This window comes from Ursus arctos, unplaced genomic scaffold (assembly GCF_023065955.2).
Source record: "Ursus arctos isolate Adak ecotype North America unplaced genomic scaffold, UrsArc2.0 scaffold_1, whole genome shotgun sequence".
NCBI classification, from domain to species: Eukaryota; Metazoa; Chordata; class Mammalia; order Carnivora; family Ursidae; genus Ursus; species Ursus arctos.
The window spans coordinates 49,960,840-49,975,021 of record NW_026622763.1 but is presented as its reverse complement, the minus strand read 5'-3'; the positions used below and the strand labels follow the sequence as shown (position 1 = coordinate 49,975,021).

General features: G+C 40.5%; 1 protein-coding gene across 2 annotated transcripts in view; it reads right to left on the bottom strand.

The window, feature by feature from the left end:
* MYO3B (myosin IIIB) overlaps positions 1-13,879 on the bottom strand; it is a 367,772-nt gene extending 353,893 nt beyond the window's left edge. Inside the window, exons 1-4 of one of the 2 annotated variants that reach the window (XM_044380159.3) lie at positions 13,697-13,879; positions 12,849-12,983; positions 2,755-2,859; positions 2,413-2,512 (exon numbers count right to left, since the gene is read on the bottom strand). In XM_044380159.3, the coding sequence (XP_044236094.3) occupies positions 2,413-2,512; positions 2,755-2,859; positions 12,849-12,983; positions 13,697-13,846 (490 nt within the window). In that variant the 5' untranslated portion in view covers positions 13,847-13,879. The remainder of the gene's footprint in view (positions 1-2,412; positions 2,513-2,754; positions 2,860-12,848; positions 12,984-13,696) is intronic. The other variant, XM_057318508.1, reaches the window with a different exon arrangement.
* Positions 13,880-14,182: the final 303 nt, after the last annotated feature.

The following is a 14,182-nucleotide window of genomic DNA, read 5'->3' as shown; positions in this document are numbered from 1 at the left end:
TTGCCAATCACTGTGTGGGAGCATTTACCACTCTATCTAAATCACTAGAATATTATTGGTCCTAATGAACATTCCTACTAGTATTGCTACAAAATTGGAATCTAAAGAAAATATCAAGGGGCACCTGGGTGGCACAGTTGGCTAAGCATCTGACTTGGTTTTGGCTCAGGCCATGATCTCAGGGTCGTGGGATGGAGCCTGGAGTCTGGCTCCAAGCTCAGTGCAGAGTCTGCTTGAGATTCTCTCTCCCTCTCCCTCTGCCCCTCCCACTTACACATGCTCTCTCTCTCAAATAAATAAACAAATCTTAAAAAAAAGAAAGAAAGAAAGAAAATATCAAGAATATCAAGAACTAAACCCAAAATATCTTCCTATTATATTTCCAAAATATTTCAGGTGATTTCTTTCTTAAAATGGTACTTCATTTTATGGAAGAAGAAAATCAGCATGTATTACCTATAATACATGTGACATGCATTATAGCATCGGTGTAGACATGAAAAGTTTTTAGTCCCTTATCTTAACTAGAAGCCTGAAAACCTGGCAAGAAAACTATGTTTGTCAAATGGAAAAAGAAGTTGACTAATAATATTATTATCTAGGGCTCTGTGTTGAGGACCTGAATTTTAATGTAATTCCAATGTATTTTATCTATCTTAGTCTTCAGACAGCTCTCTTCTTTATACAACAAGTGAATAAAGAAGAAGTAAAGATGCACTGGATGAGAAGTCAGAAGACTTGTTTTCCATCCCAATTAAGCCTTTTCCTAATTGTATGACCTAAAGCAGACCCCCTCACTCTGACCCTCAGTTTTCTTATCCTCAAATTGGGGATAATGATACCTGCCACACCTAACACAAAGGGTTCTTTTTAAAGATCAAATAAGAATGCAAATTGAAATAACTTAAAAATTATAAAATATTTTACAAATATATGGTATTATTTTACACCAAGCAGAAATCTAAGGCAGCCCTTAATTAGAATGACAAGCATTGCTACTAACGCTGTTGAGGATGAGAACTTAGAAACCTGAATGAGGCACAGATTTGCCAAGGACCCATGGGTTGTTTTGGGTGATGGTTGCTGGACGCTTGCATTCTCTTTATTAGAAATCCAAAGAGGGCTCTCTAAACTCTATTGGCCATGGATAATTTGTTATTTTGCCAAATTCTCTACTATAATTTTGGTTAAAAAAAAACCACTTTACTTTTCTGTTTTAATTTCGAGCAATTTCTTATGGACGTTTGTTTAGGAACCTTCTACTGGCAAGATAAGGAGACTCACTTCAAATCACAAAGCTGGTGAGTAGATAAATCAGCATTAATCCCCATCCTCATCCTTCTAGGCTCTTTCCCTCATAATACATTGACTGCCCTTGGGATCATGTGTAAACTACATCTCTGACGTTATCCACAGCACGTTCGTAGGGTTACACCATTCCTTATACAGAAGAAGGAGCATAAGACTTGAACAAAGTACCCCTCCGCTACTTTTCTTTGTTTGCTTTTGTAGTAAATAAACCAGTACACCTAAAGTAATTTCATTATTTTTGAGTAATTTCTTCTGAGCAAATCATTCACTAATACATTTTAACACTGCTTTCTTAACAATAAAACAATGAATATTCAAAATCATCAATCTTTTCTCCTACTATGTTGACATTTATAAAGAACATTTTAAAAAGTGCTTCTGTAAATGTTTTCTCATTATTTTTAACAATCATCCTGAAGTACTAACTGTTGTTGAACACATTTAGAAGATAAAAGCATTCAATAAACTTTAAAAGGAATACCAAATGGTTTGTTGGTTTGTGAATATCAATACGTGAGTGTTGCAAGGAGATATTTAATAGGTCTCTGGCCCTAGGTGATATTGCTCTGCATTTCCTCTCACACTTCCATTTCCTGTTAATGTTTCCAGTTCAACCAGCCTCACATGTAGCAGCAATAATCACAATTTAAAGGGATGTTAGCTGCCAGACCCAAAGGACTATTCTACCTTCTGCTCACTGGGAATAAGTATGCCTAAGGCTAGAGAAAGTCATTTGAAAGACCAAACTGCTTTCCCTTTTCATATGCAAAAGAAGAAATGACAAAATGTAAATTATAGACAACAGCCCTGAGACTAGAAATTCTTCCCAGAAAACCAAGTTTTTCCATCAAATTCTTCTTTTGAAATACTTTTATTTCCTATCTTTAATAAAATTGCTTCTAAAGCTGAAAATAGATTAACAAACAGCATCTCCTAGGGTGATCCATCTGGTAAAACCCCCACTCTCCAGTCTGTGTTTGACTGGAAAAGTCCCTCAGCCTATGGGATAGCAGAGAGGCCCCAGTCTTCTGAGACTGCAATAAATTGTTGCCTTGGGCTAAACTGCACACATCAAGAAAACAAATGACAAGCAGTTATTACCAAAGTCAACGAGCTTAACTCCTCCTTCTGTTGTCAGAAGAATGTTATTCCCCTTGACATCACGGTGGATGATTTGGTTATTGTGCAAATGCTGAAGGCCCTGCATGGTGTCCCACCACCACCAAACAATAGGAAAAGAGAAAGGGAAAATTTGAATGGTTATTTTAAAACAATTACCCCACCTTTAAAAATCCAATCAACATCCACATTTGGCTACACCTCCCTGCTGTTATACACCTTGCATATTACGGATCCATTTCCACTTGTTACTATGCAATGGTGATCCAACCAATTACAAATTGCCCCCTCTGATGTCATCCCCAGCCAGATGGACGTTCTTACCAAGAGGGCCCCATATAAGATGTATGAGATCATTGCTTCATCCAACCGCTGGCCGCACCTGAGTAGACCTTTGACAAGCTCGGTGACTGAGCCCCCATTACACAACTGCAAGAGGAGGTGCAAGGAGAGAGGTACAGCAGGAGAACACATACAAAAGAAAAAGAAAAAGAAGAAGACGTTAAGAAGAAAAGCTGATTATTGACCTGATGTAGTAAATTTATAGATCACAAAACTCCAGGTCAGAATAATTAAACTTCAAATTTTACATTATACAGTCAAACCTAGGCTGTGTATGTATTTATTCAAGGTGATGATTTATAAGTGAAAGTACATGTCCAAAAAGTAGATTGTCAAGTGAAATATAAAAGCACAAATTATTTAGACATTTGTAAGGGAAAGCATATGAGTAATCATGGTGACTTATTGGATATTTTTCATTTTATATGAACATTGTCTATTTAAACACAAACACACACACACACACACACACACACACACACACACACACGCACGCATTTTAAGGGTAAGAGAAGACCAGAAGAGGCAAAGATGAATGCCGTTGACACTTGGGAGGAAATAAATTTCATTTCAAACATTCCTGTTTCCAGGGCTAGCACTGCAGGCATCAGAAGCCCAACCAGCAGCTCTTTCTAGAGTTGCCATTGAATGTCAAATTTATGGGATGGAGTTGCCTCATTTGTGCATTTAACCTTCTCATATTCAACCTTGGGCATTCAGCAACTTTATGCCCTTCTTTTTTTCTATAATAAAAACACTGTAAAAGTATATCTTACATATTTGCTCTTTTTTATATACTATACATCACTGAGATTTAAGAGCACATGAACCAGGCATACTACACTTTTGTGGAAATTTAAGGGTTTCCAAGGATAATTTTTACTAACTGTAGAAGTCAATATGCCGGTTTGGGCTTGCTACATGCGGTCTTAAATCAAAGGTTCTTAATTGGTTGGAGCAGGACATGTAAATACCCTGAAACTGTAGGCAGCATGTTGTATATGCATTTTGCATGTTTTCTGCTGAGAAAATTCAGAGCTTTCTTCAGATTCTCAGAGACATCTTTTCTCTTATAAGGTTAAGACCCCACTTTAGACTAGGTTTCCCCTGGCACTTTACCTGCAATTTGGGAAAGAGTTAACTAGTGAACAGTGGGGGGCCCCTGGGTTGTGGCTGCTTGAATCAACTGGCTTTTCATAAACAAGGAAATATGAGGGAACAGAGATTATCACCTTTCCTAAAAGAAGACAACTCTTTATCAGGATAATACATTAGGATCTATTTTACTCTAATTATGAATATCTGCAATGTTTTATCAAAGGGTGAGCAGATGTTTTTATTTGATGTGTATATCATTCCGTTACTTAAATGGCAGATACCTTGCACACACATTAACAATCAAAATAATCTGGAACTGAATCAGCCCATTTTTTACCATTTAAATGGCTCAAAAGTAATAATATGTGATTAAAAATCTAATACAGAATTAGCAATCTTTAAAACTATGATAAAATTACTATGAGGAATGATTTAGGAGGGACCCTAAAAGCAGAGAAATGCACTGAAGGCTATGATGGTCCCATCAGTTTGCAATTGAAGTGTCCTTGGAATTTATTCTCTACCAATGTCAGGTATAACTTGTAATTCAACACGGATGACTCTGATGGCCCTAATGCTGAGAACCAGGGTAATGTCTTCCAAAGGATTCCGCATTCTTTTGATTATGACTATTTTTGCATGACCCTGAAAGGGCAAATAACATTCAGTATTCATAATATCCTCTTGGGCAATGAATGCATTTTCAGTGCCATGACTTGTATTTCTACAGACAAAAATAATTTCCAGAACTCCCCAAACTAGATTCTATATTTCAAGGAACAAATACTGGAGAACTGACGAGAGTCAAATGATGATCATGACATGACAGAAGGGAAGTTCTCAAGAAAAAGAAAAGCCCTTCTAGAGCTGGTGGTATAGAGGCTGGAGAGCTTGAGAGAACAAGATTGGAGTGACAGTGCTCCCTCTTGAGGGGTTCTAAATAATATCACAATTATCACAGAAATTTCAATTTCTTATGACCATCTTTTCATTTGTAAATCTAAGAGAAGACCTTCTCATAGGAGCCTCATGTCAACAAAGGGGTGTCCATGTTGAACAGAAATGGCAGTAGGGCAGGGTGAGGCTGACCAAGGCTGGGATTTTAACAGTTCCCTACAGCTCATTCATGACTTACAGAAGATTCAGAACTTTATGCTCCATTTGGGGACAGGGATAAGACTAGAGTTTGAATGACAAGGATAAGAGAGTGAGGACCTCATGATAAGAAGGACCTCATGATAAGAAGGACCAAAGCCAGACAGTACAGTGACTTAGGGGTCACCACACAATTCAAGGCCCCTGTCCTCATTGCTATAGCTTTACATGAGCATCTGTTGTACCTAGATCCAGATGTTACCCAGGATGAAGGGAAGAGGAAGAGGAAAGAAGAGGTTCTAAAAATACTGAATCTCTACCCCTATGATTGAGCTTGACCTGGACCGCGATAACAGGATATAAATAGAATTTGCCCCTTTCCAAAGATATCACTCAGTTGAACTAAGTTTAACAGAATGAATTAAGGTCAGTTGTCTCCTCTAGGCAGGCTGGGGGCTCAAGAACAAAGTTGAGTTCAGTTAATGAAAAGAAAGCTACCTCTTTGTTCTCAATAGTTTGTGACTGTCCAGTTTATGACCCATTACTCACTGATGAAAACAATACAGTCCCTGACCTCAAAAAGCTCACCACCAGTAACAGACACATAAGTAATTAGGGCACGGCATAAAGAAGTAGGGGTATGCCTAAGGGAGTGTGGTGGCACCAAAGAGGGAATGGTGGCCTCTGCTGAGACAGGGTGAAGAGGAGACAGTCTGTGAAATCTTCTTAGAGGATGCAATATTTACAATGAATTTAAAGGACAAATGAGTTTATGGCAGATGGACAAGAAGGGGAAGGGCATCTATGAATTCTAAATAATCAGCTACTGTTGGAACAAAGAGTGCCAGAATCCTAGGGCAGGGAGATGGGGAAGGAAGGCAGGGAACAGGAAATGACAAGTGTGCCCTGCTAATGAGTACAGGATTTATTACTACACACATATCTATTATAACACCATAATATATCATTAGACAGGAATGGTAAGCAATCAGCAGGTTTTAGGCAAAAGGTCTCTATTCAGATTTATAGTCTAGAAAGACCGGGATAGCAGACTGGAGAGTGGAAAGAACAGGAAGACAACAGAACCTGGACATCTGCTAGGAGGTGTTAAAGCAATCAAGAGAAGGAGGGTCAAATAGTCAAGAGTCATGAGGATGAAGATTCAGAGACAGACATAGGAGGCTTTTATGAGATAGAATCTGCTATCATTTCTGACCAACTGAATGTAGATAGTGAAGGAGAGAGAAAGCCTAGGGATCTTGTTAGACTAAGGGAAATATCAATAAAGTTCTTTGATCCTCTAAAGCCAAAGTGATGAGGGAGCAGAAGGCAGGCTGAGGGCAAAGCACAAGCTAACACCCCCACCCCCATGGTATATATGTGCCATTCCTCAGGTACTCCTGGCTGCCCTAGAACAAAGGAAAGGGAAAAACAAATGGTTAACTGATAGAGATCACAGTCATGCAGGACATGAGTCTCCATCAGTTTACAACTGTCTTGATGATTTACAAGGAGAAAAGCAATCTCCAGAAACCTACAGACTCAATTTCCGGGAGCCCTAACATCACCCTCTCCTCCATAGGATAGAAGATCTTATATAATCAGTCATACCTCACAGCCCCAGTGCAGCTCTTTCTGCCCACGGGTCCTGTCCCCATGCTTTAATAAAACCACCATTATGCACCAAAGATGTCTCAAGAATTCTTTCTTGGTCACTGGCTCTGAACCCTACCACTTCAAACCACGTCAAAAGCAGTAATAGGAATGCAAGGCACTATAACACCTCATCAGAACGTCTCCTGAGCCTGGCTCCTGTCCCCGAGAGGCACATGCTTTGTTGAACTGCAAGGGCACTATTAAAATTCCACCAAGAGAAAATTTAAATTAAATGCTGGGTGATGACCCAAGCTAACTCAACCCTGGAATTTTCCCTCCGAAACGTCATTTTAGTCTCTCCTGCCCTACTTTAACTGTGGCCACTTTTGCAACACAAGCCTATTCAGCGATATTTTATACAAGTAGCCAACTTATAAACTTTCTTCATAGCCCTAGAACCTATGAAGAGATTAAGAGCAGCCATTTCCCTAGCAGGATCAAAACAGAGCTGCAGATTTAAAAACAACAAAGGATCCTACTTGGTAGGTGCTTTTTGTTCACTAAATGTCAGAGTTTAAGAGCTGTGTGACTTCCTGTGATTCACAAAAACATATAATTAAACTGCTCACACCACCTTTAGAGGAAGCTGTCCTGTGAAATTGAAAAGCCCCCCAGTATAGTTTTAAAGGGCAGCCTGTAGGTGTCACAGAAAAAGGACTTTGGGTACTTGGTACGAAAAGGAAAGCAGGGACACACTGACAATTGTCCTACCAGTGTAAATGTTCAGTGAAATGAAATGAACATTTTAAAAGCATGACAAGGAATTACACTTAAATGCAACAAATAATCCCCTTAGAGTTGTAAGAAGGCAGCCAAGTCTCCTGCCCCTCCCCTGAAGGTTGGCGCACGCAGTCCTTCATTCCCACCCACTCTGCCAGCCAGCAGATTCAAAAACAGAGGTGTGTCTCCATCCCTGCTTTCTTCCCTATGCCCTCAGCATTCAGGAAATGTGGCAGCTGGATGCATTTAGAATTTAATGAGCATTTTGCTCCAAACCAAGAAAAATAGAAAAATCATTTATGTACCACATCTATTTTCTAAAACACCTTTGAATATTGATTCAATCACAGTATGTGCATTTGCTAAGATGGCCATAATTTCAAGCAATAAAATGTTCCTTGCTCAACAAGCCATCAACTTACCTCCACGTTATTAAAGAATGGCCCATGCAGTACAATCACCAGACCTTTATTCTAGTCAAAGCTCCAACTTTCAAGTAGATTCTATACTGGCATGTTGATTTGACCTAGTCAGATTGCAGAATTAAGAGGAATTTCTTTTCGGTGTCTTTTTGTTCAGTGGATTTTATCTTTCAAGGGTGTTAGGTTCTATAGGGGGCATGAGGCAAAAGTCAAGAATCATCAAAATTACTCAATAAGATGCCTTAGTGAGTAAGGAAAGGCTTAAGGTATAGGCAGGGAGAGACAGGAGGCCCCTGACTCCCCTGACTCGGCTCATACAAGGGGCTACATGACCAGGCTCACAGAAATCCCAAATGTGGAGAAATCCTGAGGGGTACAAAACCAAAGATAAGGGAACAAACCAGACCACCTGGAGCTGAATGTTAGGGAATATTTATTTTGGCAGCTACATTGTAATCACAGAAAATGACCAGACCTCAAAGAAGAAGTAAGCCAATAGTCCTTACTCAAACCAAGACAGCACAAGAATCTCAAGACCGGGGCGCCTGGGTGGCACAGAGGTTAAGCGTCTGCCTTCGGCTCAGGGAGTGATCCCGGCGTTATGGGATCAAGCCCCACATCAGGCTCCTCCGCTATGAGCCTGCTTCTCCCTCTCCCACTCCCCCTGCTTGTGTTCCCTCTCTCGCTGGCTGTCTCTATCTCTGTCGAATAAATAAATAAAATCTTTAAAAAAAAAAAAAAGAATCTCAAGACCATAAGCTTCCTAGTCCTCAATAAAAAACTGCCACTAAGCCCACAGTGGCAACTCATTCGGGACCTCTCTCACTCTAAAGAGCTTTTTCTTTCTGTTTCTGCTCTTACCTTCACTTAATAAACTTTCACTTTGGGGTGCCTGGGTGGCTCAGTTGGTTAAGCATCTGCCTTTGGCTCAAGTATGATCTTGGGTCCTGGGATTGAGCCCTGAGTCAGACTCCCTGCAGTCAGGCTCCCTACTCAGCAGGAAGTCTGCTTCTTCTTCTCCCTCTGCACAACCCCCTCCTGCTCTGTCTCATGCTCATTTACTCTCTCTCTCTCTCAAATTAAAAATAAATAAGCAAATTCACTTCACTTCACCCCTTTGTGTCCACAAGATTCATTCTTCGACTCCCTGAGACAAGAACCCTGCAACCCTGTGACATTAGGAGGCATTATGTTGGATGCTGTCCATCTCTCAGTAAGGCCAGAACAACATATTTTTCCTCTACACTGTCGGGGCAGATTGTGTTTATTTTGCTGATAGCAGGTGAAGTCAATGGCCTGCGCTAGAAGAATGAAAACTGCACCGCTTGCAACCCTAGAGTTCCAATGAGAGTAGGGAGGTAGGTGGGCCCTGAGACTCCCACCTCCCACCTTATCTCTCTCCAGGGCACGTGCTTATTGAGGAGGGTGGTGGGTGGGCAGAGTCACTTCCATTCCTCAGCTTCCCTCTCTCTTGCTTTTGCTGAACACAGACAACACATGTACATAGGATGAAACACTACTGCATTTCAAAATTCCTCCCTTCTTCTCCACTCCCAAAGGTTCTACACCTTCCTCCTACTCCAGTGACTCTCCTTCTAGAACCCTGCTAGAGGCTGCCATTCAAAGCACTGTTTGCTAACCACCTCTGGCCAACCAAAACGTACTTGTCCTATGTTCCAAACCATCAGAGCCCTGCTATGACCCTGATTTGTTAACGCAATAAACTTGATTTATGCCACAATAACAGCCAGTGAAAATGGTTTAAAGTATAACACTTGCAATGATAATCAGGCCTATACCGGACTTTCTAGGGCCTTAAAAAAAAGCAAAAACTGGACAAAGGTGTCTCCCCTCACTTCAATGCCGCTTAGTTACTGAACTTATACACAGATCTCTTATAGAAAAAAACAGATTTTTTTAAAAAACTAATTATTTTATTGGTTTTATAAATATTTTACTTTACAGCCTCATTAATGTGCTGCAAACTCCAAATCATTTAAGATGAACATGTGATTCATGCTGAAATTAATAGTTTCTATCTGCTGAACATTTTATGCTAAAAGGAAAAAAGAGAAAATGTAGTTTATGCCTTAGCACACAGTAGGTATTTTTTCTGAGTATTTTGCTTTTCTTAAAGGTCTAAATCCTTATATTTCATTTAGGTGAGAGATAATAGGACTTACAGATTTTTAAAATTTAATATTTAGATTAAAACTTATTCACAAATTTTCTAAAACATTATTATGTGTGTTTTCTCTCCACATCTTTTTAATATAGTGGGTATCTGTCATGAAAGAGAGCTTTGGTTTACTTTCTGCTAAGAATTAGTAATGAATTTCAGAAATGACATTTTTATTTGCTTTTGTTTTCAGAGTTGTGGTGATTTAAGGGGTTATTAATAACATTTTTCTACCCTTTTGTTCTACAGAATAGCTTCTCACTGGTCCTTTCATCTCATTCAGCAAGGAAAGAGCAAAAGTAACATAAATTTAATCTCAATATACATAACGAGATGAACAATATTAAACAGACCATAAATTTATCATGTAAGTCTCCTAAAGCATGCCTAAAAAAATTGCAGATAAAGCAAAATGGCCAGGGTACTGTGTAGATCATCATGGTCTTCCTGCAGTGTGTGCAGGGGTGTAGGGGTATAGGGGTGTATGTGTGTATGTGTGTGTGTCCAGGAACTGCTTTGATCACAGCCAGAGAGGCCGAGTCTGTATTCCCAGGACCCAGCAGGCAGTGCCACAGGCAGCAGCAACACATGATGGGAGAAAAGTTCTGAAGTGTGGCTCTCCACCCAGTTCTGCCATGTAACTCCTTATGTGATCACAGAAATGTTACTCCTTCCCTGGGCCTCTGTTCCTCAACTGAATACCAGGCGACTGATCTGAAGAAAAACCAAGGTTCCAGCCAGTTTTAGAAGCCCAGGAGTCCCTTTTTCTATAAGCACATCGTAGGCACTGGACACACCTAACCACCCAGCAGCCTGGCAAAGATGGCCCATTCTGGGACCAAAAAAAAGACTAAGGATATCTGGTTCCCCAAACTACCAGCTTTGGCATGGGCCAAAACAACCTGCAAAAGGCATAAAGTTCAGCATATTGTATTGCTGACATATGAATAATTCAGTATCTCAGGTCAGCCTCATTATCCGCCTGTGGTCACACTGAAAAAGCAAGGGACAGTCTGCAGGGGAGCATCTGCATGAGGCTTATTAGTTCATAGTTCTGGGTGCCTTCTCATCTTTCAAGGCCATGCCTGGCCCTTTCCGGCTGCCTTGCCTATGCCTGAGAGGCTGATGTTCCATCACTCCTCATCAGGAAGAGCATTTATTCTCCAGCTGGCCACAGGTATGAGCAGCGCACTGGCCTGCCTGGTCACATCAAAGGAAGGCCACTTTTCAGGCCTCGGAAAATTCCTGGAAATCCTTGTTCTCCATGTTTGAATAGAGAGCCTTTATCAGTCGGGGTAAAAATGAACTGAAACTAAGATTTCTTGGTCATTGTACTTCCATTATGAAATTGCAAGGAGGTTTAAAACATGGAGATCTTAAATAGCTGAAGAGGAATATAATCAGAGACCCTAGAAACAATACTTTTCATGTTCCAAGAAAAGCGGCATTTTAAAAATTAATGTTATTCTAGAGCTCATCGGGAGGATAAAATATATATTCTCAGGGATGGGGTAGGGAATAATAAAATCCAAAAGAAGCTACTACGAGAATATGTTCTATGACAACCAGCCAACCAAACAGACAAAGATGATCTCTGAAAACCAAAACTCCTTACATATTTATACTCTGAGGAAGGCAATTGATTGGACAGAAATGTTCAAACTGGTTTCCCTGCAGATGACCCTGTTCGAATATAACAAATGAATTCCCCATACACAGTTGCCATGGCAGCCAGTATATATTGTTCCATGCCCAGGCCCTCTCAGAGCCAGGCAAAAGATTGGGACGAGAAGCTAGAAGATGTATTGAGGCCTGACCTCTTGTTTAGTGCTTCTCCCTTAAGCTTTCACATGTGTGCATGTGCTCCTGGACAGCATATGTGAAGTCAGGCACAGAGGCATCTCCGTTCAGAGGAGCAGAATCCAGAACAAATCAGGGTGGGCCTAGTGAGCATGAAGCAACAGACCTGTCTTAATATACTAATTTCATATATTGCCATCAATACGTCTTGCCATTTCCAGTCTCATGGGGAATGGAGCTGTAGGGAACCGACTCTTTCCCGGATACACACATTTATTACCATTAACAAAGAAGAAAAAGGCAGGATTACAGTGGATACAGTGGTGCTCTTCTCAGATTCCCTCTTTAGAGCACATGCTGCCAAGAATATTGCCTGCTCCCTGCTCCCAGCTCCTGGCAGTACCACTCGCTAGGAATTACCCCCAGCTACGGGCAACTGCTTCCCCATAGGTCACACCCCTTCCCCAAGGTAGCACACAGCTGTGATGGGCTGATGCAGGGATTCAACTCAGGACAGCTCTGCAAGAGCACTCCAGCTCTCCATCTCCCAGAGAATGGGCAGCACCTCTGTTGCAACCACATTACCGTTCCATGTCTCCCTTGCCCAGTCCTGCCTTCCTCACTTCCTCCCAGCACTAGCTCCTGTAAGATCTCTCCAATAAACCTGCCACACGTTATGCTCAGAGTCTGTTTGAAGGGAACCCAATCTAAGATGAAGATTAATGAACATGCATGGGCTAATCCAAACTTGCCAAGCCAAATAAACCTTGGGTTAGCAATTTTTGAAAATGAGTTACAATCAAATGGAACATGTTTTCTATGAAACGTTCCCAGTTTAAGGAAGAAAATAACTTTTCCAACTGCATTCCTATATTCACTCTGTATGAGAAGATTATTAAACTTTTGAAGCAGAGAAACATGAACACTTTCAGCACACAACCTACCTCTGAGAACTGCAGAGGAGAAAGTCACATCTGGTAAGGTCCTTCGAAACACATGAGGGACCAACTCCTCACATGTGTATCTTACACTATTTAGGCAACAATGCATCTGCTTGTCCCTGGTGCTCTGTTTAAATGGATGGTTACCCAATGGGAGCCTCTTACCTCCAGGACCAGCCACAGCTGTCCTCCCACACAGTGATCTGCTTTGTAAAACATCCCATAAAACTTTACAACGTTGGGATGATTTGGAAGAAACTGCAAAATGTTGTACTCTGCTTCAATCTCTTCATCCATATCCTACACAGGGTAAAAAAACGCATGCCGGGTTAAGTCTAACATCTGAGGAAGGGTACAGGTAGAATATCACTTAATAAAGCATATTTATTCTATATTTTTAATGTCATCATTACCGTATCTTGAAAATACCTAACAATGGATATTCACATCCCAAATAAAACCTTCTAATTATTACATCAATAAAATATCTTTATTATATCTTTTCTTCTTTAATAACACTATTATAAATATCTATTTTTATTTTTAAATGTCTGAATTTTCAAAGCAGTTAAGGAGAAGTAGCTTGAAGGGACCCAACGCAGCTTAGGACACCTTATTACCTCACGGTGCAAGACAGCTTCCAGCTTTACAAGCTAGGTGTTCAGTGCTCTGAAAGAAGATGAATGAATACCACAAGTCTAGATCACTTTGTAACTTACAAAGAGACTATACTCTGTATAAGAGAGTGAAATACATTACTCTTGCCAAGAATATAACTACTGAAGAACTCAGAGGGTCAAAACCAAAACAACAGTAAAATGGACAAGAAACAGAAATTCAAGGAATTTTTTAACTCCAAATGGAGTCCCTTCATTCAGATGAGCTGACAAATCATGACTCATTTTGAAATTTCATGCCAGGTTTCATGAAGATCACTCCGAGAACCAGGAAAGAAGTTGAAAGCTTAATGTGCATGAATTATATTGTGGTTGCAATTTACTACCATTACTTACACTGATTGGATCCAAAATTTTTACTGCAGCCAGGCTCCCATCTCTCTTGTTAGTTACTTTGTAGACCTTGCCATAGGTGCCTTTACCTATGGTCTCTATAATTTCCCAGGTATCAGTGGGATCTGGAAGTGATTCAAGTCCAAGCATCATGGGGTTGTAATGAAACAATCCATACAGATGTTTCCTGATGGGGAGAAAAGTTTGTTATGTGCAACAGATCACAGGATTGGGGGCAGTGGGCTTTCAAAACAAGAATATTCTTTAAAAAAAAAAAAGATTGTATTTATTTTTTTGAGAAAGAGAGCTTGAGGGAGCATGAGCAGGGGGAGTGGCAGACAAGAGAGAGAGAGAGAGAGAGAGAGAAGCAGACTCCCCGCTGAGCAGGGAGCCCAGTGCAGGGCTGGATCCAGGACCCTGAGATCATGACCTGAGCCGAAGTCAGAAGTTTAACCTGCTGAGCCACCCAAGTGCTCCTCAGAACAAGAA